Source organism: Xiphophorus hellerii, chromosome 11 (genome assembly GCF_003331165.1).
Source record: "Xiphophorus hellerii strain 12219 chromosome 11, Xiphophorus_hellerii-4.1, whole genome shotgun sequence".
Classification (NCBI taxonomy): Eukaryota; Metazoa; Chordata; class Actinopteri; order Cyprinodontiformes; family Poeciliidae; genus Xiphophorus; species Xiphophorus hellerii.
The window spans coordinates 10,850,190-10,876,382 of record NC_045682.1 but is presented as its reverse complement, the minus strand read 5'-3'; the positions used below and the strand labels follow the sequence as shown (position 1 = coordinate 10,876,382).

Genomic DNA, 26,193 nt, shown 5'->3' with positions numbered 1-26,193 from the left:
CGGAATTGTAAAAAAAAATATAAAGCTGTGCCGCTTTCACTGGTTGTACTACAAACAGTGCCTCGGAGAGTAGTCATGCAAAGTGAGATGTTTAAGACTAAAACTTAAAAAAAAAAAAAAGTGGTTCATTCTGTTAGGAGTTAATAAGTTAATACACGACGGTGGCACCATCATCCTGAGGGACGCTATTCTCAAAACGGTGTCTTCTTTTCCTCCAACTTCACAGTTATTCTCAACGTTGTGTTGATTTGTCCCTTAAAACACAATCAAACACATTAAGGTTTGTGGTTGTGACAAAGTTAAAGACTTTATATGTTGGGTTGAGACATGCAGCTACCCGAACACGTTTCACCTCCCTAAACTGAGAGCCCCAATCATGAATGTGAAATTACCATTGTTCATTTGTCTTGTGTGGAGTTGTATAGTTTAGTTTAAAGTGTGTGGTGCATGCTTTTGTCTTGTCTTGCACAATTTCTGACATGTTTGTTGTTTCAGTTGGCTGTGTTAAGTCACTTATCCGCCACTATGTATATGTATGCTCCGAGGTGCCACTACCTTAATCTGCTCTCTTGTTTCTTGTTTTTGTTCTTGTTTCTCCTTCCATCTGTCAACCCTCTGCAATGGCAGAGCATCTTGGGATTGAATTTATGGGTATGAAACAATCCATTTTGACTCTCAGTCCTAGCCTAGCTCCCACAATGTCCGTCAATGTGACATGCTTGTTGATTTGTAAAACACATCGTCCCCCCTTTTTTTTAATTTTTTTTTATTAACCAATCAACATCTTTAGTGATCATAACTCATACGAATGACAAGCTCACATGTCCTCCGCCCGGCATCATTAACATGGATTCAATACGTCCCTCCGTACATGTGATCAGAAGTTTCCACCTTATACTCACGGTAGTTAGTTTTCCCTTTTAGAAGCTTGGATTTTAATTTCATTCATAACAAGCATGATGTCTCATGTTTGTCCCTACCGGATGATTTGACTCCGTTTTCAGTCCAAGTCATTTTTCCTTCATCTCTATCTTTTTTTTTCTGACATGCCTCGTCTCACTTTTGATTTACATGTGATCTCCTCTACTTTTATTGCAATCCTCTGTTGCTAGCCGTGCAGAAATGCAATGTTGAAGTCTGAATCATGATATGTGTGTTCTTGGCTCAAATTCTCCCTTTTCTAATGCATGATATTTTAATGTTTGACAGCCTTCCCTTTCCTTTCTATCAGCTTCTGTCTCTTTTTCATTGTTGGCTTTTGTCTTCTGACACTTTTTTTTTTTTTTTTTTTTAACCAGAAAAGAGCTTCAGAGTGTGAGATTTTAGAATAATGGCTAGAGGCATCCTTTCAGACATCATGCAATTATACAAGTGCATTCACGCACTGGAACAGAGGAACACTATGTTATTGCAGAAACACCAGTATTATTTCCTCTGTGTAAAGTCATTATCAGCAGATGACATGCACCGTGAAATATTCCCCACTTTGCTCCTACAGATAAACTAACTTTATTTATGGTGCCATAAACTTCTCACAAATTGGCATGATGACGAACATGACTGCCGGTGAATGAAAGACGGAGCCTCCTATGGGAGAGGATGTGAGAAATCTATCACATTACTTATCAAAGATCCCGTCAGCACAGCATTTTCTGCCTCAGCCACGCCGCACTGGAGCTCTTTTTTTGTTCAAACACAAATCACTCTTCAAAATAATCATATTTAACTTTTAAATTAACTTGTTTTTATAATGTTGTGACAATATGTTTCATTCCTTGCTGAAATCTTGAGTAGATGTGTAGTTCTGCAAAGTTTAGGACTGCTACATATATGTTAGACATTTTAGATTTTATTGCTGCTTAGAGCATATTGTGTTTGTGTTGCTGGGAGGATGAAGATTTATCCGACAGAATTTAGATCTGGAAAGTACTTTGGGAAGCATCACCTCCTTTGTGAAGCTAATTGTTTCCTGTCTTTTCTCTCTGTTGTCTCGTGGGTTTAATTTTGACAGAGGCAGAAGAACTCTACCAGAAAAGAGTCCTGACAATCACGGGTATTTGTGTGGCTCTGTTGGTGGTAGGCATCCTGTGTGTGGTTGCCTACTGTAAAACCAAGTAAGTCCTGCAGATGACATGTTAATGTGACTATGTGTGGTCATTTGAGCCAATGGATTTTAGTGAAAAGATTATAAAAGCTTATCATAGGATTAAGTTTATGGTCTAAAGGGCATATATCATCACTTTTTTTTCAGTAATGCACATGCTTACAGCTGAAAATAGTTTTAGATAGTTATATTTATTTTGTGTAAAGAAATTGAGAAAAATGTTTTCTAGAAAAAAAATATCTAGCACTAGGCTGACTAGAATGCAAAGGAAAGTAAAGACTTCGTTTGAGATGCCTGGATTTTTTTTTTAAATTTTTGCCAAAATGTGTTTTTAAAGTAACCAGTCTGATTTGAAAAACAATGAGTAGGTCACTATAAATATATATATTTTTCATTTATTTAATATAAATAAGCTTTAAAATATAATGTGATCCCTCTAATATGCAGTTTTATGCACAATTAATTCTAGTTCTTTTGTCAAATTGCAAGCTTAACATTAAAAGAAAAATTTCTCAAAATCGTTCCACAGGAAACAAAGAAAGAAGATGCACAATCATATGCGACAGAACATGTGTCCTGAACATCCCAATCGTAACCTTGCTAACGGACCTAATCACCCAGGACCCGGCCCGGAGGAAATCCCTATGGTGGATGTACGTTTTTATGAGAACATAAACATATCCAATCAAAAGTTTTCTCTCTTTTACATTTCTTAATCGTTTGATTCTAATTTTACAGTACATATCAAAGAATGTCCCTGCAACTGAGCGAGTCATACGGCCCGCGACAGAGCGATCATTCCCAGCCAGTCACGCCTCTTCCAGATCTCACAACTCTTCCACACGAGCCCACTCATCAACTCAAAGGTAAGCAGTCATTATGCGTCACGCTGTGTGTGTCATGTTGTACCCCCTTGCTCTGATGTGATGTACTTCAACAAAAATTCATCCTTTGGTTAGATTGTGTGACTAATTTTTGCTAATCTACTCATTCTCACTGTATTTCTGACTACTAAGGGTTAGGTTTTATTTCAAATTTGTTTCTTCTTATTGGGCTGTCTCTGTTGTGTGAGAGCCTTATCTCTTGTCCCAGAGAGTTTTGGAGAGTTTTGTTGCCTGTAATCATCACTAGGTGTCCTCAGTTTCCCTCGGGTTCTCTCAACCTGTTTCCTTCAAATCATCTTTCCACCCGTTGGCTGTTTCTGTCAAACTCTTTTCTCTGCTCTCCCAGCATCTCAACTCAGAGGATGTCTGAATCTGAAAAACAGAGGATGCTTTACAGATTTCCATTTTTCAGAATGTTCCTTTGATGTTAGTGTTTTTGTGTTTTTCAGTCTGTTTGGTTAGTTGTGTGGCTCGTCCCGCTTTGTTGAGATTTTGGCTAGTTTTAGTCAAATAAAGGTTTTCCAGTTGTTTATCTGCCTATGTTTTCACTACAGATAGACAATGCAGCAACATGCCATTCATGAAATAATTAATATGATAAAGTATTTGCCAACATGCAAAATACATAGTATACAAGTATTCATACAAGTATTGAAATGATTATCTAATTTATTATAGAAACAAATTCCATCCAAATCAACTTGAACAAGGGTGGAAAAAATAAGCTCTTGGATTATGCCGGACATTGATCCAAAACACACGCTAGCAACTCAATTTCTGACAGGACAGGCAGAAAACAAGTTAAGTGATGGTTTGGTTTTAGCCTAGTCACCACCCTGAGTTAAACAAGCTGTAAACAGGCAATTCTTGTTTGAAAATCGTCATTTTTTATCAAAGCAAGCTATTGTTTAGTTGAGTGGGCCATAATTCACCCACAGCAATGTAAGACTGATTTCCATTTATGGTAACTTTTTCGCCCCAAATACATGAACTCACCATTTAAGAATGACTTTTGTGTATATTCCGGTTATCGATGTCTGAAATTTATGTGACGATCAAAAAAAATCCTAAAAGCTGTGATGAATTTGTTGTGATTTAGGATAATATAAAACAAAATTGTTTACTTGGTTCGTGAATTCAGTTGATTAAAAATATTTTTTTTAGATAATAATAAAATAAAATTGTGAGTTAAGCTTTTAATGTTCATAACAGATACAAGTTTTTTCAACTTCTAGAAAATACTATAGACTAATTTTTGCAGCATTGAAATAAACCCATCTTGTTTAGTGTACAGGAATATCACCACCATTAGTTTCTACTGGTCAGATCAGCTGCAAGGCAGGAGATTACGAAATAGAATCTGTGGTTTTAACACATGAATTATACTGAAACGCTTGCGCCTGCGGAAACAGTAAAACGGTTCCTTTTGTTCTCCGAAGGCATTCTTCAGCGTCTACAAAGAAAGAGAAATATATCTTGGGGACACTTCAGGGTGTGGGTATGTTAACACCTATTTTATTTGACAGACATGAGGAACGGACATGGAGCCTGGAACGTTCTGAAAGTTTCCTCTCTGACTCGCCGGGAATGATGTCATCGTCCGTGGGGACCAGTAAATGCAGCAGTCCTGCGTGCATGGAAGCGCGGGCGCGGCGAGCTGCTCACTGTGGTTATTCTGATCCCCATCGGCCGGGGCTGCAGTACGGGGACTCGTTCGACTCGCTGGGAGACTCTCCGCACAGCGACAGGTGGGAAGCGAGGTCTGCCCGGCCGATTTGGCTCTGTCTGTAATAAACACGCTGAAAAGTTTCCCCTCTCTGCTGGCTCCGTGTCCACCTCGGGAGGCCAGCGAGGGCAATCAGTGGAAACTGACACACAGCAGGCATGATGTTCAAATGTGCAAAGGAAGGCAAAAGTTAGAAAAGGTGCTTATGTCAGTGGGAACTCTGCTCTTGCAGCTATAGGACTATTATTTCTTTTCTAATATGTTGTTCTTGAGGCTGTTTTTCACTTGCTGCTTTCGTTTTTGTTGTTGTTGTTTTTGTTTTTTCTTATTTTTTAGTAAGCCACGTGTCAGTCACAAAAGACGATAATTCTGCCATAAAAATAGTTGAAGCGCAAGTTAGCACAAAGGGAAAGCCTGACAAGGGAGGAAATGAGCCTTTCATCAACTCTGCTGTAGTCTATATTTATCCTGTGCATATTTCTTTATATTGTAGGCAACAAGATACCAATCTTCTTATGCAGCTCTGGGCATGACAGACAGTAACCCTAACAGCCTTATCTTCTAAAACATCAGGCTAGTAGCCTTAGCATGAACGTTCTGCACAGCTGCTCAGTCACAATGGACTTTCTAAAGTATTATGCTTTTATGTCTGCCGTACACATTTTATTCGAAAAATCTGTTTCTTGTGTACAGTAACTCACTTTTTATGGCTTTACTGTAAGCTGAATTGAAATTTGCCAGCAATATCAATGTCAAAAGAGCCAAGCAACAAAAAAGGCCCTCTTTGCTATATTGTAATGTTTGAAATTCTAGTGAAAAAATGTCCATTATTGCTTCCTGATCCAAATTTACAGCTGTTTGGCTGTACGTTTTCATCCAAGTATCTGACTTTATGAAAAATTGGTTATCAGTAACATCAGTGTATCTATTTCAACTCTTTCCATATATTGGGACTTGCACTTTTAAGGTATATCAAAGTTTTAAAAACTTAAGACTTTCAAACAATATGTTTGTTCTTTTGTCTTTATATTACCAGGTAAAATGTTTGAGAATCAGTTCTAATCAGAAAGCCTGACTTAGCCAAGAGGCTGTTAAAAGGAAAAGTGCAAGAACACACAAATAAATGGAAACAATATGGAACAGTCATGTAAATCATTAAAATGGAATCAGAGCTACGAAGTAAAGTAAATCATCTAGGACTGACGGGAAAGGAGGAGGATAATGTGTATATGTTACTGTGACTTAAACTCTGTTTAATGGGATCCTAGAGAAAGTGCCAGAATGAGAAGAAGTTTTTGTTTTGTTTGTATGGAGCATAGAATGATACAAGTCCTTCTCTTCTCCACAGACTGTTAGTTGGCTACATTACACCGGCCTCATTACACTTTAAATCTTTTTATCAAGTTAAAGGAAAAATTTGTGACTGATTCCAAAATTGTTCCACTTTAAGAATATGCATGTTTTTTATTGATGGCTATAGCCATTTGAATGCAAAGAAGATGCAAATGTTGTCACAATCTGTTAACAAGGGAGATGATAAATGCTGGAGATTCTGTTTTTTGGATGCTACGAAAATGATTGTAGACATGGATTTTTATTTGTATCCCTTGCAGATCAATATAATATATGTGTATTATTGGATCCAAATGTTAGCAAAACAACAGCGGTCCAGAAAACCAAACTCATTGGGGAGCTGTTTAGAGCCTGAGCAGGATCGTTTCCAATGAAGACTATTTCATCATCAGCAAAAGTTGAGCCAGCTTGAGCAGCAAAAGAGAAAATAAATCAGCCAACAATGACATGTTTTGTCTTGAATCAGTTGTAAAACGTAATTTAACAGATACTTAATGAAAGACATTCCGCAGAAGGAAGTAGATCAATGCCCACCATGCATCCTAACTTGTTGATGTACACAGAAACTCTGTGGAAAAGTACCTCCCACTCACTGTTCTAGTTTCTGCTCAACCTGACAATAAGGGCGTGATTTGTGTTCAGTCATCAAAATGCTGTACGCTCCTCCTTCTCTGCTCTGCTCTTTGTCCTGCTCCAATCACCTGTAAATTTCTCTCTGTTTTTCAAACAGGTACGTGTCAGCCCTGACAACACCAGCCCGCCTGTCCCCGGTGGATTTCCATTACTCGTTGCCCCCCCAGGTGCCTACCTTTCAGATAACATCCCCCAATGCCAGCCACGCCATGTCGCTTCCTCCTGCTGTCCACAACCCCTATCCTCCAGAGGATGACCAGCCGCTGCTGCGCCGCTACCAGGTGCCCCTACATGACGCCCAGTGCCAGGAGCCCTACCGGCAGCAGCGCCGCACCTACCTAAAGAACAGCAGGGGCAGCCTGCCCTCCAGCCCCTACCGGCTGGCCGAGGAAGAAGACTATGAGACTACCCAGGAGTACCTCTCCTCTCGGGAGCAACCAAAGACAAGTGGGTCCAGTGAAACTGGTAGCCGGCGCTGGAAGAGATCCAGACTGAACGGCCACGTGGCCCCGCGTGGATACGAGGCATCTCGGGACTATGGATCTCGAAGCTGCCTAACAGAAAGCGAGTCAGAGGAGGACGGTGAGAGCACTCCCTTTCTCAGTATGCAGAACATGAACGCCGAGCCCTCTACCATCTACAGGCCGGTGGACACTCGGACTTCTCACTCATCAGGGTGGCACAGCGGGCGTGGCAACATGCATACAAGACTCACACAGTCGCGCTCCAAACCGGACAGTACGCCCCATTAAAGAGTGACGATGAACCAACAAAAATCAATATAGTATAGACCTGCATCTATAAGAAATATTTTTATTTTATATAACTGACAGATATTCTAAACAAATGAAATATTTATTTTCATTTTAGCAAAAGTTGTCTACTAGTTAACAGCAAAGAATTTTTTATAGGGAAAACTCTATTTATATGTACATTTTGATTTACAGCATAAAAAAGATGTGCCAGTTTTTTCACAACGTTAAAAAAAAAAAAAAAAAAATAGAGTAATATTGTGGTGCCTTTTGCTGTTTGCCGATGCCAGAGGGCCAGTGGAGGTTTTTGTAGCCTTTCTTATATGGACGCCTCATTTTTTATACACATTTATGTTCTTTTGTTCTGTCTGATTTTTTTTTTTTTTTTCCTGTCTCACTTTCTTTCCAAAAAAAAAAGGCATTCTTTGAGAAGTCTGTCCCCACTGGAGCATAACCCCTTCCATGTCACGCAATATAAACCACTTCAACATAAAGTGTGTGTTTACATTAATATGATTCGTCCTGTAGGGTTTGGTGGTTCGGGGATATAACAGAACGCCTGATAAATACAATGTAGAACATTTCTGACGTATGTGCCCTGAGAGACGAAGAAAGAAGATAGTGATGTTTGGTTGAGTGCAGGTACAAATGAATCTGTGTGAGTGTAACGTTGCTTGCATGCTTTCGTGAATGTTAGGAGAATATCATGTTGTGAGATTAAATGTGTGGATCTCAGGAGAGCTGCCACTGACCCCTTCTCCTCTTCCCCTCTCCCTCCCTTTGTGTAGGTGGACAGGTAAGGCCGAGTTGTATTATGCAGGTCATTTCTTAATGATGTATTTATAACTGTCTGGCCCCAAGTCTTCCCCTATTCTGTCCTTTTTAAAACATCCTTGTACGAGGCCAACAAACGCTTAGCTGATGGGCACGGAGTGGGCATACCGACGTAGGAGACCAAATCAAAAGATATAATCTGTTTTCACTCAAAACGACTCCTCCTCCCACATCTCATTATCATTCTGTATCCATTCTGTTTCTGTGGCTTGTTTTAAAGGCCACACAGTGTCTCAGGATTTCCACATACCCCGCTCCACCCCACACACCCACTTTCACCTCCTCTCACCCCTTGAGTAAGGCCTACCTAAGACGATGGTTCTCGGAAGTTGAGGACCTGGAGATAAACACGCTACCAGTCTACCAGTCCCACGCAAAGAAGCAGCTCTGCTGAAGGAGAGTAAAAACAATGTAGGGAATTAGCTGTGAAAACTACGGAGGATCATACAATGCAAAAATATGCAAACTTTACATTTTGCTGTTTGACTACATCATTTTCTAAGAGGTGACTGTAGTGTGTTGTGTGCGCAAAAAAAAAAAACTCTGTCATGCCTGTGGAGCAGAATGAAAACAATGGGTACCTACCTGAGTTATTTTTTTAAAGCCATTATGCAGACATCTATCCACTGCTTTGATCCATCCTTCACTTGCTCACAGAACAACTGTGTCTGTGACACAGGATTTAATTAGACCACTCCACATCACACATACACTCCCAAATATTGTCTCGTCTAGTAGTGCTGTGTACTGCTTTGTCTGTTTGACACGTTTTATCATTTTGAATTTAATCTGTAAATGATCGTTTTACCAAGGTGCTCATATAGTAAGTAATATCACCCTCGTTTAAAGTAGAGATGTGCCAAGAATCAAACTCAACTTGTCTGGAGACTGTTCAATCAAATACTCAAACTGACTTTGCAAACCCAAAGGAGGCGACACATGGAGATGAGTGGGGTCAATAGAGTATTAGTCTATTCTTTTAAACATTTCAGCTCTTTTCAGTTTTATTCTTTTTTCAGGCTAAACAGCACTTGCAGGAAATCCAGTGATCTTTCTTGTTGGTCTTTAGCATGTCCCATGCTATATGACATGATGTGCGTGGTGAAGGTTTCGCCTTAAATATGCTACTTACCTCGGCACATAGACCATCTGTAACCAGAGACCAGCTTTTACCAGTCAGCTGATGCTATGACTGACTTGCTCGATGAGTGAGAGGACATAACGGGGAGACCTTGACCTCAACCGCCCCAATCCCCTTCACTATTTGATCCATTCATCAAACACATGTAGAGAGTAAAATAGTTCTACCTGTTTTCATTGTCGGTGAGGAGTTTGAAAAGGAAGTCTAAGGACGTATGTAGATGTAAGAAATGATATAAACTGAAACTATTTTTCATTGTTGATTTGTTTTTTCATGCTGCAAAATTAAAGAGCAAGTATTATCCAGATGCTGGGGATTTTGCTCCCTCATCACCAACTTGTACTTTTGCACTTTACATAGTGTTTTCCCCTTTTCATTAGTTATAGGAAAGAGCCGCCAGGCAGAGGACATCAATTGGTGACTATTAGAATATTTATTATTTAAAGACAAATCTTGGGAATTTTGGTGTGTTATTTGACATCTTTTCAGACTCGAACATGAAAGCTTCTATAGGTTTTCTGTGCTTTGTATGCCCTCGTTCCAAAACATTCAAAGGTCACCCAGTCCTCTCTCAGCAGTGTGTCCCAGCTGTAGACAAGAATAAGAGAACTTCATCCCATTTATCTCCAGACAGTAATGGCTGTAATGTTGTCATTTTTTTAACTTCTACATGGATTTAAAAAAATCTAAACAAATATAAATAAAGTTTGAGAATGTATTTTAGCTCATTTTTGTCACGTCCAGATAAAGATCTAAAATTGTGACTTGTGAAGAAAGTTTATTTGGAATACAAAACAGTGTTTTACCCACTTTTTGCTTTCCCAAAATGCCCTTTGCCTTTTAGAATGGCTGTTACAAATATACACACTTCTCCAATTGCATAAATTAGATTGTTAAGCCAATAGCTACTTTGCTTAGTGAGGAGCTGACAAAACAATGTTTTGCTACATTAGCAAAGAAGCAAAATGATTTGGAGTTGATTCCTGTAGATACCAGGACTGCCAAACACACTACAGAAAATATTCTCCGGATTTCAGAATCTTAAGGTAATGGTTTACATTGTCTTGGGAATACACACAGAGACTGGTGTTCACATCTACTAATGCTAAGAGCACTGATCACGCTAACTCCTAACATAAGATGCTAAGTTCAGCTTTAAAAGGGCACTCCATCTGATTTTGTTTTGGATTAAAAGAGTGAACCTCTCAATAGGATGTCAACGCCATGCTGAAGACAGATAACGAAAAAAAAAAAAAATCTAATCAGAAAACGGTCACAAATCTCTTATCGGTGCATCTCTACTTTAAAGGGACATGGTAAGAAATTAAGCCAATGATCACATGTCACAGCTGGTCCTTTTTTTCTTTTTAAGAGAAACTGAATACTCAATTGTCCCATGAATATTGACCCACAACTGTCAGAAAAATGTATCTGCAATTTGGAAAATGCACAGAGGTATTGTGATAGACGGCGATTTCTGGTCACACCTCCATCACATCTTCCAGATATTTCATCAGGTTTCTCACCGGGGTCGAATTTTGTATGTCTGAATGAGATGAGAGACGACTCCACACCTCTAGTTCAAATGTGACGCCCTCTTCACTTTACCAATCCTCTCACACAGTTGATACGGTACCAGGCATGTCCTGCCAGTCTCTTCTTTTTTTTTTATTTTACAATCCCCCACCCATCCACGCCTATACACGCCTACACACGCACACACACAAACATACACCTGACCCCGCCCCTCGCTTGAAATGTTTGAACACCTCTCCTCTGCATGTCTTTGTGATCAAGGTTAGATGGGTGCATGGATACTGAAAAAAATAAATAAATAAGGAAGAAAAATAAAGCAGCAGACAATTATTTTCCAGTCAGTGAATGTGCATTTCATTTCACATTCAGCAATAAAAAGGAATCCTTACCCCTCCCTCATGTCATTCCTAAAATATGCTAGAAAAAAAATAAGTTAAAAATGCGAGACTGTCATAGATTGTAAAATAAAGTGAAAAATGAATCCACCTGTTCATATGAAAAATAAATCTTTATTCATATCATTTTATGTTGCGTTTATTTCTGAAGAGCATTTTCCTTTCTTTTGGATCTCAGCCCGGAGGCTGAACTCTCTTTGTGCATGTTGTTGCGCCTCTCAGGGGTGCGCACATAAAATCTCAGGGTGAAAGGAAATCTGTTTAATGTGGCGGTTGGGGCTTTATAAATTATAGTAAAAGGGTTACAGTCTCAGATGCACAAAAAAAAGAGCCAAATACCATAAATTGATTTTTAAGAGGTGAAGAATGTGTCTTTGGGCTCTTTAATAAATAATCAGACATAAATTGCTGTCTTTAGCATTGTACTCTCTAATTTACCAATATTGATGTCACTTAAGCCTTTAGCTGTTTTTAGCACATAATGGATTGGTTTTTTTTATCCATTATGCAATACTACAAAAGGTCCACTAGATGGAGACAAAGCAAACAGGCTCAAGAGAACAACTGGCCTTCTGTATGCAGAGACATTTGGGTTTTTGGTCCTTTAGTATTATAGTATATAAACAAATGATTCTACATTATGCAATGCACTTATTAGTATATTCTTTTTAAATTTCTGAATTTTTGCTTATTTATTTTCATTTGATTTCTTTTACATATTGATAAATGTGTTGGCCCTATTTAGGATGTAATGGGTCAACATAAAACGATATTTGGAAATTTAGGGCATGAATGACACATTTTGTATTTCCAGGACTTAATTGATTTGAAATGATACAAACATGTGTACTATTGCGATAATAACTTGCATGCAGTCATTTTCTCAACATGGGATGAAAAATAACAAAAAAAACACACCAGAAAGATATGATCCCACATAGAAAAACCATTTAAATTGACTGTCTCTCGAATAAAAATTACTGAAGGGTAAACAAGGAGTCCATTGATACTCCTTGAGCTTTTCATCCCTTGAATCCACTAAGTGCTCAATAAATTAATTGAGACTGTGACAGACCAACACAGGAAGAGTTTTGAAGGACTTGCAGTGGTAATTATTCAGGTAATTGCAGCAAAAGGAGTTTCTACTCAGTATGTAATCTGGGTGGTTGCATTCTTATAATATGTATCATTTACCTTCCATTTAACTTATTTTTTCACATAAAATTCCATTAAAATACATTTCATGTAGCTGTAATGTGACAAAACGTGGACATTTTTATGTTTAAAAGAGCGCTCTGTTTCAAGATTATGATTTTTTTTAAATTAAATTATTAGCCTTGGGAAAATGCCTTGCGAACATAAATAGTATTCAGAAACAGTGATGGTATACTTTCAAGGTTCATCAGCTGAAAGTTGAATTAGCAAAGATGATGTTATTTACTTTTGCATTCTTTGGTTTCTTCTGCTTTTCATCATTTCCATAGTTGTTCCAGTTAGGTTAAATATGACTAAATTAAACTTTGACAGCTCCCACTCTAGTAATATTTGAGTTAAAAACAATAAAGCCAAACTCAGAAGTGGAGTATGTGTTCACTTTTATTGAAAAATACAAAGTGGTACATACAAAGCAAAACAAATTTACAAAAGCACCAATAAACATATAGTCAGCCTTGAATTCATTCTACTCAGAGATTTGGGTTATAGACATGATTGTTGCAAAGAAGTCCTGAATTTCTCAAAGCTACTGTTTCACCAACAAACATACTGCAGATCTGATTTTCTGATGCCTTCAGATTATTTTACTGACCTTTTTTAAATAACACTCTCTCTCCATTTTTCGGGATAAAACAACACAAAATAAACTGTGAAAATCAAATATGCAGCTATGAAGAAAACAAACCGTACAAACGCCATTTTTATTTATGTGTCTGCACATTCACCAGGTTTATATGCAGGGATTTCAGGCAGCCTGTTTGAGGAGATCCACTTTAGCGTCCTGCAAGATCATCGTTTCCTTTGTTGGCGTTGGACACTTGGAGCTTTTTCCAGAACCCCTGAGATCAGAACAGAGAAGGAAAAACTGAATAAACTATCCTTTCTCTGCATTTCAAAGTGTTTTTGCAACACTGAGCCTTTTGCTGTTTTAATTTTCAACTTTGCATGTTGATCTTACCTGTCCTCCACATCCTGTATTGTGTCAGGGAGATGTGTGCCCAGTGTCTCTGGAAGAAAAACTGCAGCAAACCCTGAGAGAATTGGAGCTCCTCCGTAGATTAAACCTGGCAGCCAAGGTATGTAGTCCCCAGTGAGCTGAACCATTGGGGCCACCATAGCCCCCACGCGAGCCATCATGGACACCCAACCCATGCCACTTTGACTGAATGTGGAAAAAGTCAAAATGATACAATAAAAGCAGAATCCGTGGTCTAGTTGCTGTGCAGTTAGAAATTAAATTATATTACAGGCTTTAATTGACATTTTTGTCAGAGGACATTCTTAAAGGAAGATAGTAGGGGCTCCAGAAGTGCATGAATGAATTACTGTAGTTTAATATGATTAAACTAAATTTGAATATTGAATCAATTTTGTATTTTTGCAGTGTTCACACAGTTCCACTATAAAAATTTGGCAGAGAGGACGATTTTAAAAATGTAACAAAATCAGAAGGGGGAAATCTTTGACATTTAGCTCAAGATAGAGTCCCTGGCACTTTAGAGGCCAGGAATTGACAGTATTAAGCAGCTAAGGGGTTCACTGTAACATCTACAGCTAATGAGGGAGAACTAGTTGATTCAGAGCTAATCTTGGAACAATGGCACTATGAACGCCCCCCCAAAAAAACATACTAAAAAAAATAAATAATACAAAATGTTATGTGGAGGAAAACTAACACCACACATGCCCGCTGACACACCATCTCCTGCTGGATTGAATTAAATATATTGGAATACTGAAAAAAAAAATAATTGAGGGTTAAACAAACGGGGGACAGAGGTTCACCTTCTGGCAGGACAACGCTAAGCAAACATTCACAGCTGCAATCAAAAGATTTGGATCAATGAATGACCTGAATACAAATACCTACAACAGATCTTTGAAAAAAAAAAAAAAAATCAAACCACACATATTTTTCCACTTCACAATTATGCCTTACTTTCTCTTTGTCTGTCCCATAAAATCTCAATAAAATACATCCAGCTTTGTGGCTAGAACATGACAGTAATTTATCCAAGGAGTATTAATACTTTTGAAAGACACTGCACAAACACTGTGTGCATTTAACCAAATAACTCAGAGTCAAATCCTTCAACAAACCTGGATTTGCTTTAGCTTCTTTTAAATATGAATGGAAATCTTTTGTGAGAAAAAAAAAGAAGATTTCGTAATAAATGAGTGAACAAAAACCATGTGATGTTACAAACTTTATATCCCAGAAAAAAAAACAAATGCTGTGTAAATCTCATCTGACACATTGGCAGTCCACAATAAGCGCAAACAAGAGGATATATTAGCCTGCAGTCATTGGCATTCATCACCAACATCTGTTTGCAGAACTTGTTTGAAACTCAAGAGTATTTATCCTGGCCAAAGGTCACCTGGAGACTTCCCAAGGTCAACCTGAAACTCTTAGATCGTTCTTCTTTTTTTGTCAAAACCTTTTCAAACTCCTTGAATGCTGTTTGTTTTTTTTTGTTGTTGTTGTTTTTGTTTTTTTTGGCCCAAATTCCTGGTAGTGTATTTAGCTCTTATATGTCTGTAAATGTTTCTCAGGTAATGTTCACAAAGCTCTCAGCTTCATGGTTATTGTAAATCGTGTTTTTGTTTTCCTTGATTGTTTGCTCGTTCGGAACATCTCATTGAGATGAATAAAAATAGTCTTATGAATCACTGCATTCATACTGTTTCATAACAGGCCCAATTGTTTGTTCTAATAAAAACTAACAAGTCTGGCTTGCATTTGAATTTACCCGTTTGCACTTGTTAGATGCCTTTCATCGAATCTTACTGAGCTTGAGCTGCTTTGCAAGAAAGAATCATTAACAGTTTCAGTCTGTAGTTGTGCACAGTTGATAGAGACAGACCCCAAAATAGTTGCAGCTGTAAATACCACAAAATGTGGCACTGCAAAGATTTGTAGAGCCACAATACTTCTTTGGATTTACGACGCTCTTTTAACACCATGCACCACTTTCCTTCCTCTTTCATTCTGTTTTCTGACACATAAAATCAGAGTAAAATACATTGAAACTTGTTGTAACACAGTGGAATCTGAAAGATTTGCGGCGCACGGATACTTTTGGTCACATGTGAGAAAATGGTCACTTATTTAACTCAATCCCTCACTGTTTAGTCCAAGTTTGGATTGAATTGAACTCTGTGTAACACTGTTAATCTGCAAACCTCCACCCTCTGACCTGTATCACTGAACACTTGTGCCCGTAAATAAACAGAAAAGCAAACATAATTCAGTGTATTTTCACTACTACATCACAAACCTTATCAACTTTAAGCTTCATTTGTTTTTATATTTTCATTACTTTCTTTCTCCTGAAATTGTTAAGCATACAAACATATCCTTTTTTTATTTTTATTTGTATCAATTATCACTTTTGTGTCTTTAATCATGCTTTAATTTAATCAAGTTTTAATTTTGACGGGGTTTTTTTGTCAAGACGTTTGTGAGCTCAACAAAGTCACAAGTTCTATTTTTGTCAGAAACACCTGTCTAGTCCAGAATTACACTCACGTCATAAAATGGAGGAACTCTGATTTTCGTCAGGAGGAATCAGATTCAATAAATTCAATTTCTGTTTTTAAAACATACCGGATGATAGTCGGGTAAAGTTCTCCAGAGTAAAGGTAGCAGCAGCTGAAGGATGCAGCCAGACAGCCTTTGCCCACCACTGCCAGACAGGTTCGCACAGTCTGTTTGTCTAAAGAAAAAAAGACACATTACTAAATGTATAATAACTTTTCCCATTTCAGTAGATAACTGTATGTTTGGTTTATTATGAAGCATGCAAAAAAAAAAAAAAATCAATTACAATAAAATTATTTTCAGGAGTTTTAGTGTCTTTTATGCCTTCTCACACCATGATACTGCCACCACCATGTTTTACAGTAGAACTGGTATATTCAGGCTCAAGCGCAATATGAGATTTCTAATTATTTACTGCATGGTTTTCATTGATGTTCTCCAAAACGCTTGGGAGATCTTACCCGAGCAACTGGATTTACATTGAGATTTAATTACACACAGATACTCTATCCACTAATTAAGCCACTTCTAAAGTCAGTCAGTTGCTGTCACAGTTTGAGTAAAAATATACACATGCAACAATTTTTAGGTTTTCACTTGGAAAAAAAAAAGGTGGTACATTGTTTTTTCATCCAATTCAAAATTATGCACTGTTTTGTGTTGGTCTCTCAATTATTGTCTCAAGAAACACTTTTCTGGTTGTAACGTAAAATCTAAAAAAAAGTTCAATAATATAATACCAGGATAAGAAATGCGTTCCATATTTACCATAAGGTACCAGTATGTTGATCAGAATTGTGACTCCAGCCAAGATGAGAGCGCCGCATTGTGACGGCCGGCGTCCAATGAAACTCATACACACGGTAATGACAACTTTAGCGGGGATGTCGACCGCTCCAAAGATCACTTGTATCAAGTAGATGTTCACCCCAAATTTCTGGAGGTCCATAGCAAGGCCGTAGTATGCAAAGCTGGTTGATAACCTGAGAGAGAGAGTGTCCTTTACTGCCGATTATTTAAAGATGGGTTTTGTTTGTGTCTTTTCATAGAAAAATCAGGATGTCTACCAGGTGGCACTGAGGCAGAAAGTCATGATGCGCATTTTGGGCGTGCGGAACAGATCAAGGGCAGAGTGGGTCCCCTGGGAGCAGGACAGTTCTTTTTTCATAGATTCTTGCAGCATCTACGGATAAAGAAGACATACTTTCAGTGCACGTCCCTTTTATGAATAAAAACACAATTCTATGAAAATGACATTGCCATACTTTTACATTAATCTTTTCCCCTTCTTCATGGCGGCCATTAAACCTGGCCACACTTTTAAGCATCTTGACAGCCTGTTCAGTTTTATTGTTTATCGCCAGCCATCTTGACGATTCATGAAACCACCTGAGAATATACATTTGTTTATTTTCTTAGATGGTTTTTGCCATTTACAGACCCTCCCAACATTTGACCAGTCCATCCACTCGCATCTTTGTATTCACCATCTTACCATGCAATAAGGAAGAACACATAGAAGGGCAACGACACAGTCAGGGTCAACCACCTCCAGTCCGTGATGACGTAGGCAGCGGCTGGCAGAAGCATCTGCCCCACAGTGTAGCAGTAGCCGGTTGCTGTCCCTGTGAATGTCCGCACACGAGTCGGGATCCACTCCACAACTTCACGTGAAAGAATCAAAGAAAAACATTTGAGTTCCAGACAAACGTCCATAAAAAGTCATAGATTATAATAGAGAATATAGAAAGAGGCGGGTGAAGAGACAGACAGATATGCTGCAGTTTTATTTCAGTTTATGTTAGTTAAAGATAGCCATTCAAAAATAAAATCAGCATCAATAATGATAATAAAAAAATAACATCTTGGTTATTATTGTTATTGCCTTCCACAGTTTGTCTGATGAGTTATAGTTTAGGCTACATTTTATCCCTTGAGCAAACGAATTCTTGTTGTTTTTATGTTTTTGACTGAAAGCTTAATTACTGAGTGAGAAGGTGTTGAGTCCCAGGCCGGACAGAGCCATGCCACAGCCAAACCGGAACAGACAGAAGAGGGAAAAGGAAGGGGAGAAAGCAGCACACGTTCCTGAAACCGCCATGAGCAGGTTAGAGATCAGCAGGAGGATGCGGCGGCCATATCTAGGAGAGAAGAGTGATGTTTGGAAAATTTTTCTTTTTTAAAGGCACATTAAAGGAAAAGACTATTTTACTGATTTTGAACATGTTTGCAATTAGCATCAGATGGAGTTGGAACTATGGATAAAAAATTTGGAGGATACCTGTCTGAAAGGCCTCCGAAGACAAGAGCCCCCACAAGCACACCGCCCATATAAATGGTTTGGCCCATTTGCTTTAAGGAGCGCAGGTCACACACCAAATGCCACTGAAGAAAAGAACATATACATCAAAAAACAAACATGTAAGTGTCTCCTACAATCATCTCTGGCTTGATTAAAACCCCCATGATAGCAATAAAGTCTGAAGAACGCAGCCCTACATCAGATATGATAGTGGAGGTCATATCCGTCATGTTGTAGGACCATCCATCAACACATCCCTCCAGGACGACACCATAATCCCTCTCTGTAGAGGAACTACCATTCTTAGCCAGGAGGTGCCACTGTGGAGCAGCGTATCGCTGGCAACTCTGTGGTTTCCCTGCTTCATTCAGTGGTACTGTGATCTGCAGAATCTCCTCCGGGCTCAGCTGGGTCCGAGACATGTTGGAATGTGTGCTGCAGTGATGAGGCGGCACCATGGCCACAAAGTTCTGCAGCAGGTTGTGACTGGCCATCATCAGGACGGGTGTGCAGAGGAGCATCACATGGAGGACCTGGAAGCGACCCGTGCTGCCAACCTGTTCGAGGAGGTCTGCAAAGGCCATCCTTCTGCACAACCACAATATTGATATTAAAATTCAGGTTCTGCTGCATTAACAAACTTACATTAGATGAATAAAAAAAAAAGCAAGCACTCTGTAACCATCTGTGCCATCAAAGTGTTGCTGTTGATAAGAAATGTAACAAACTTACCTGATTGATCACGCTTTGCTTTGTAAAGAAAAATTCCTAAAGCAATAATAAAAAAAAATGCTTAATGCACAAAAACTAACTAAGTTTAACCTAAAATCCCCATATAAGTCCTGAAAATGTGGGGAAAAAAGGGCACCACAGAGAAAAAACTAGCTTTGTCACTGCACCATATTTAAATCCATAAGCGGCTCTGAAATTCCTCTACTTCTTCTCAACCTTAGGAATTAGCAGCTTTATGTTTGAGCACAGAGGTAAAAGAACAGAGTCCTTTCTTCACAGGTCTTGTTGAAAGATTTGAAAGAACTCCAGCATCAGTCGAACCTCAGCTCTTGTCCCTCTTTGCACTGAGAGACTCAGTGCGCTTTAGTGGTTACTTAATATGAATGACGGGGTGTGTGCGCGGGTGTGTGTGTGTGTGTGTGTGGGTGTGCGTGGGTGGGTGTGCGTGGGTGTGCGTGTGTGTGTGTGTGTGAAAGAGAGAAAACGAGAGAGAGGCACACGTGCATACATGAGATCAAGCAAGAAATGTTTTTCTTTACTATTTTTTGCTGATGTTTCTGATTACAGCACCAAGAAGTTAGCAGGATTAAAGATAAACAACAAGAAAAGAGGTAATAAGTGAGGGAACAATGAGTGAGTCATTGGCGTAAGTTGCAAAAGACGTTGATCAATATTCAACAATTGAAATGCCCTTTAACACTGTGAACCTTTTCTCCTTCTCTCTAGCACCTTGTGTTATAACACTGTAAATAAGTTACTGCGCTTTGCTTTGCAAACTAAATAATATAGGAGAAAACAACTGAAAATAACATATAAAAAATCCAATAATTGTATTTTCAAGGTTTGATCCGATTGTAACTGAAATATTAGCTACTTTAGCTTTGTTAGATTCCTGCTGATTAGTTTTGAGGAATGTTTTCTCTTATGTAATAGTCAGCATGAGACGTCGGAGCGAATGAAGCTGCAGGTGCACCGGGGCTAAACAAGAAAATCTGAGTTTTTTCAGCTGTCTGACTCAGAGACCGACTTGAGCTGCTAGATTATTCCTTCTTCAGCATATTTCTTGTATATCGATGTATTTAAAACTGGAATCAACGTAAAACCATATCATGCGGTGCTTTGTAAAAATAACTTTTTACCCTTGGGAAAACTTTAATATGTCTTTTTGGGATGGGTTGTGAAAAAAGCAACACTTTGTGTTGCATAACTGCGGATGGGAATTTTTTCTTCACGGTTTATCAAATAAATAAAAATCTGAATAATGCAGCTGGTATTTATGTTCAGCCCCTTTAATAATGTGACAGTATGCAATCTCAGTATTTATACTGAGATTCATTCTCAGTATAAATACTATGGCTCAGTGAAAAAACATGTAGATTTGATACGTATTTGGGGAGAAACTTTTTTTTTTAATAAAAATGAACACAGAAATATCTTTACTTTTGTTTCTGTTTTACAAATAAAAAATTGGTTGTAAGAGCCCCCTCTTTTCCATTTCACATACTTGAGATATTCTTTAATGAATATATCCATAAGAAAAGAAACACAAGCAGAAGAGATAGGAGATATTAAATGTCCCGCTTTCATCTGTTATTTTGTTCTTTTCCTTAATCTCACATTATTCAAAGAACAAAGGCCTGAAACAGAAACAAAAATGAACAGAGAAATCATCCATAAATTATAACATAAAACTCTGGAGAAAACTTTGAATACAGTCTTAATGTCTTACACAAGATGTGTCAACATTTTGGCAGCTTTCTATGTTCAAGGTTGAATGTCTAACCAGACGCGGTAGAATATGCAAATTATTTATCTGATCCTAGAGGTGAGCAGGCAATGTTTCTGTGATGTTATAGCGAGGCAGAAAGCAACAAAGCTTCTCAGATCAAAATAATAGTAATAATAACAATAAACAAATGTAAAAAAAAATTTTAAAGCATGAACACCAGAGAATCAACTGCAGAGGAAGATTTGTGGGATCATTTGGCTTGAGTTGAGCTGGGCTGTTCCATTAGGTCCACTTTACATGTCACTGTGTTGCATAAGACCAGTTCAGAAAACGCTTTCCCATTGCCAAAGTACTCAGAACCCAAGAACCTGCTCACATTTTGTCACCGTGCAACCAGAAACTTCTGTCTTCTTTGTAATGATGAGCCAACACAAATACAATCTTATCGTAAATTTTTTGCTCTTCTTGGAAAAAAATAAAATAAAATAAAAAATCAACCGGTAACCTGGATTCCCATACAGGAAGTCTTTGGGTTAAAATATTTTCTATACCCACTTATTTCTTCCAGGGTGCCTCCTGGCAATGGTGATCCCAACGTCCAAGTGAAGTCTGATCTCATCACTGTTTAGTTAAAAATGGCTGGCTGAGAATAATCATGAAACCCCTCTTAAGGATAAAACAAACCAAGTCACAATTTTTGACTCAATTATTGGTTAAAGTTATGCAACCTTTGTCGCAACTGCAAGAACCCAGCATTTGGCTTAAACAAATCACGAGAAATCAGTAAGACTCCAGCCTTGCTAGCAATTCAAGTACCTCAAGTTTACCTGTAGATATGAAAATTCCTGTTTATTTTCTCCACATCATGGTGAAAACATAATGAGTTGATGGCAACTAAAGTTTCCCCAGCAAGCATCATGTTTGTGGTTTGTAATTGAAGTGCAGTGTTTTAACAAACTAGACCAAATAGAAAAAGACGTCTATTTGTAAAAACAGATAAGTATACTTTTACAAATACAGCGGCCAGTTAAACTAGCTGGGATATTTGTTGGTGTGAACTTATTTACTGAACATTCTCCTCTAAAGTTATTAGTCCTTCTTATATCACAAGAGTCTGACTCTGTTGAAGAAGGCGACGGGGGCGAGCAGACTTGTTTCTTGGATTGAAAGACTGACTTATTGAGCGAGACACATTTATTTTTTTTAAACAAGAGACTGTTTTCTGTCTCTGTCATATATTGATCAAAGCGAGTCTCAAGCATTTCATTTACACCTCAGGAAACTCTGTCACAAGGCATAATATCTCTCCACAAACACAGAGCTACAAAGTGAGGCAATTACAGCCAGTGACTCCTCGAGAGGAGCATTTTTACAGACCCACAGATCATAACTTTACTAGGTAAAGTTATGTTTTACAAGGGAACAAGACGTAAGTGAAAATCCTGTTTAAATTCGTTATATATCTACTGTTATCTGAAGCGTGGGATTTGTGCTTGATCCTTGAACTCAAAGATAAGCCCAAAAGCAACAAGTTATCTTACAGTTTACTGCAATTCTAAAACCAGACTATAGAAGCCAAAATTTATAAATGTGACATAACACATGTTTCCTTTTATCCTCTCATCAAGTCTGTTAATGGGTTTTTTTCAAGATTAAACACACAACCCTGATCTTTTGTCACTGTGCAAGCAAAGCTTGTTGAATAGAAATGTGTGAATCATCCATTTAAAGTCAAGCTCCGACATGGTTAGGAAATAACACAACTTTTTTTTTATTGGTGTCAGATGTATATAAAAATATCCTCTTCTTCACTGGCAATAGGGCTGTGAAAATGTGATCCCCTCATTCTGGTTTTCTTTTGTTTGTCAAATTTAAATATTCCAATTCATCAAACAAAGCTGAATAGCAGCTAAAAGGAGTGAAGTGAAAATCATTTTTAAATGGTCATTTATTCTCAAATTAAATCATGAATGAATTGTATTTAACAACAATTTGTGGAAGACTGAAGAGACTTTCATGCATGACACCCATTCGAGGGAAATCAAGAAATCACTGACAACATAGCAGGCTCAAAGAAACACTATGTCATAGTCATTGATACTGACATTTATCAGCTTGGAAATGGTCACAAAAACATTTCTAAAACTTTGAGACTCCAGTGCACCACAGTGAGAGTCATTATCCACAAATAGAGAAAATATGGAACGGCGGCAAACATTTTCAGAAGTGGTCTGCATACCAAAGTTACTCCAAAAGCTCATCAATGACTCGTCCAAGAGGTCTCCATGTAACCAATAGATTGACAACTATCTACTGAGTGAGGTCTGAGTGTTTTGGTTGGTTAATGGTTGGTTAATCACTTGTTGGTTAATGGTTTTTGAGAGCACCGTAGATCTTAGCTGCTCCAGCGTGTGTTGCTTCGACAAAAAGTGGTTGTCAAAATTTAGCATCTGCAGCAGGCTAATATTCAGCTTCTTTCATGGATTTGTCCACATTGCTTCCAGGCATTCACTACTCACTTGGTTTGTTTTTTTGCTTCCTTAGATGTCCTATCTACTTGTTGACATTGTTGCCGTCACCTGGCACAACAGGGCCTCTCAATGTTAATGTTCACTTCTTTCAAATCTTGCGTCACCATTTGCTACAGCAGCTTCCTCAACCTCATTTACTTCTTATTTATCCATGAATTCTAAAAATCTTTGCAAAATCAAGTGTCACAGTTGAATATTATATTATAATAATAATAATATTTGATTACGGTACCTTGAATTTTATTGATTCTTTGTACGCGGTTCTTTCTCTGACAATTACTGAGAAAAGTTTCTGTTCTTTAGTGATTTAAAAAAAGAGGGTTTAACTCTGCAGGTTGTGACTGATGACATACTCAGCATTTCAAATGCTTGTGTTTGCCATCGGGTCACAGCCAAACTCCAAAAATGTCACCTATTATTCACTTTTAATGGTGTAAGCATATCACAGATACAAAAGCTATTTACTGTACACGAGTTTTGATTTGGCAGAGATTAAAAAGCCTGGATAAGTTTTCCTTTTCTTTTTTTCATGACACATTTTGAACCCACATATTACAGAGGTTTTATTTATTAGCTGTTTTTCAGTTACATGTACATTTTTTAATTTAGAGCGCACTGCCACACAAAAGTATGTCTAACCTTTAAACTTTTTCACCTGTTGTCACATTGCAACCTCAAACTTCCACGTATTTATTATGAGGTAAAAATGTCGAAAGTGTAGTATTCTTTATGCTGTTTGCTGAACTCACAGCTGCAAATGTTTCCCAATATGTCCCCAGTAACTTTAAATATCAAGACACTGAAATAGTTCAAATTTAGTCAAATTGGATGGAAAGTGTCTATCAACAGTGAATCTCAGTTGGTTGCAGGTCTAGTCTGTATAAAAACCAGTCTATTGTTGCTCTGGCTGCATGTTTAGGGTTGCTCTTCTGCTGGAAAATGAACATCCCTCTGACTCTGTTTTGTGATAAGGTAACTTCAGAAGATAATGGAGTGCACTGGACTTTGTTTGAATAGAAGTAAATAGATCTGAGCATGATATAATGTTCTAGCAGATAAAAGACCTCTAGTTGGGGTTGCAAAGAAAGGGGTTCTTCTCTAAATCTAAATGTTGTTCAGCACATGCTGGCAAATTCGGGCCATTTAAATTCAACACTCAGTTTGTAGTCCAGGTCATTACCTCCTTGTTAAACTTAAAATAAAAAAAAGATCAATAACTGCTCTAACAGGTCACACATCCTATCGGACTGGAGAGAGGAGCCGGTTTATCGTAGCAGAGGTTCTTTTTTATGCTGATGTTGTGATTCGTGGATTTTTATTTAACTATATGAGTACACCCGTTGCACTGGAGCAAATGTTATCAGGAAGAGCCTGTGATAACAGCTCGTATTAAGATTAACTGCTTCTGGCTGCATCCCTCCGCTGGAGTGCTGCCCTCACAAGCAAAAGTGCCAAAGTCCTGTCTCCTGGTAAACTGGGTCTCGTGCTAATGTTGACACAGAGGTTTGCTGTGGGGCAACAGCCTTATCAGACACCAATATCCCTGTTTTTGTGTTGACCTATTTAACTGGACATATTGTCCTTTTCTTTATTTATTTTTGCAATGCCATCCCATGTTGGATGTTGGAGTTTTGTCCAAAACAATCCATCCTGAACTCATTCACATCTTGACTGTTTTGGCAGGTACCATATTTATTTTCCCAGCAGCTGATATGGTTTTACTAGGGCGTAAACGAGCGTATTTTGTGATACATTTATGGAAATACCTGTCATATCCATTGACGTTAATGAAGGGATGTGCCTGTTAAAATGTAAAGTCTGCAGTTCTGTGGAAAAAGAATTGACCCTCTTACTTTGCTTTTTTGCAAGAGTGAATGTTTCAAATCATCAAACAAATGTTATCAAAGGAAGCACTAAAAGCAGTTTTCAAACGAGGATTACATTTTTAGGCAACAAAAGCAATTCAAACAACATGGCCCTATGTGAAAAAAGTTATCTTTCCTTGCCCAAACATAAATTAATTTAGATGACGCCAGCAAATTTGTTCAGGTAGGTACAGCTCATCCTGACCTTACTTAATACAGGACCTTTCTCACAATCTGCAGAATATAGCAGGCAAACACTACTGATTTTGGTGTACCATTTAAGCTGCAAAATCTCTAACTGTACTCTTAAGTTCATGAGCTACCATTGGCCGCTTTGTTACCTTCGGCCCATCTACCTCCCCTGCACCTGCATGGGCTCTGAGGTCAGAGACCCTCTCTTCATTTTCTGAAATGTGGAAGAGATAGTCATGGTGTTTACATGCGCTTATCACCGATATGTTGAAGAGCATGCTCGTGGTGTAAAGAGACTGAAGCTAATAATCATTTCATTTTAAATTTACATGCACGTTGTCTGTGATTATGCTAATTTTTCAAAGCTAAGTGCAGGATCACCAATTACATAAAGGCCTGATTACTGCTAGACACGTAGAATCAAGAAGCCACATAAATGGAAACCATCAGACATCATTAAGTATGCTAAAAGATCATAAAGAAAGGTCATGGCACAAAGTAAAGAAATTCAAGAACAAACCCACTTTTTTATGTAGAGCAATATACAGTATATGTGTTTTCATTATTAAAGGATATTAAAGACATCATTTTTTATTTACTTAGTAAAGATCTGATTTAAAAAAATATATACAATGTGAAAATGTTAAGTGTGAAAATAAGGAAAAACTGTTTTTTTGGGTTTTTTTTTTACTTGTAATAAGACTGACGATATGAGACAGGGGGTT

At 38.1% G+C, this 26,193-nt stretch overlaps 2 protein-coding genes across 6 annotated transcripts in view; one reads left to right on the top strand and one right to left on the bottom strand.

The window, feature by feature from the left end:
* nrg2a (neuregulin 2a) overlaps window positions 1-10,670 on the top strand; it is a 96,480-nt gene extending 85,810 nt beyond the window's left edge. For 3 of the 5 annotated variants that reach the window (XM_032575977.1, XM_032575979.1, XM_032575980.1), the window contains 5 exons: window positions 2,012-2,114; window positions 2,634-2,757; window positions 2,843-2,970; window positions 4,515-4,736; window positions 6,798-10,670. In XM_032575977.1, the coding sequence (XP_032431868.1) occupies window positions 2,012-2,114; window positions 2,634-2,757; window positions 2,843-2,970; window positions 4,515-4,736; window positions 6,798-7,452 (1,232 nt within the window). In that variant the 3' untranslated portion in view covers window positions 7,453-10,670. Of the gene's footprint in view, window positions 1-627; window positions 652-2,011; window positions 2,115-2,633; window positions 2,758-2,842; window positions 2,971-4,514; window positions 4,737-6,797 lie in introns of all 5 variants that reach the window. The other 2 variants (XM_032575976.1, XM_032575978.1) reach the window with 1 other exon arrangement.
* A 2,275-nt stretch (window positions 10,671-12,945) lies between these two features.
* slc22a6l (solute carrier family 22 member 6, like) lies at window positions 12,946-19,515 on the bottom strand. The gene is made up of 11 exons (XM_032575983.1): window positions 19,152-19,515; window positions 18,617-19,007; window positions 18,399-18,502; window positions 18,104-18,258; window positions 17,613-17,781; window positions 17,383-17,506; window positions 17,185-17,300; window positions 16,886-17,100; window positions 16,184-16,292; window positions 13,532-13,735; window positions 12,946-13,412 (listed from the first exon to the last, which is right to left on the bottom strand). The coding sequence occupies exons 2-11, from the start codon at window positions 19,001-19,003 to the stop codon at window positions 13,319-13,321; spliced, it is 1,677 nt and encodes a 558-aa protein (XP_032431874.1). The 5' UTR covers window positions 19,004-19,007; window positions 19,152-19,515; the 3' UTR covers window positions 12,946-13,318.
* Window positions 19,516-26,193: the final 6,678 nt, after the last annotated feature.

Coding starts and splice junctions, on each gene's coding strand:
- slc22a6l (XM_032575983.1), bottom strand. CDS start 19,003: ATGGCCTTTGCAGACCTCCTCGAACAGGTTGGCAGCACGGGTCGCTTC. Junction 18,503..18,616: donor CCTCCACTATCATATCTGAT/GTAGGGCTGCGT, acceptor TCTTTTCTTCAG/TGGCATTTGGTGTGTGACCT. Junction 17,507..17,612: donor GTGTTCTTCCTTATTGCATG/GTAAGATGGTGA, acceptor GTATATTCTCAG/GTGGTTTCATGAATCGTCAA.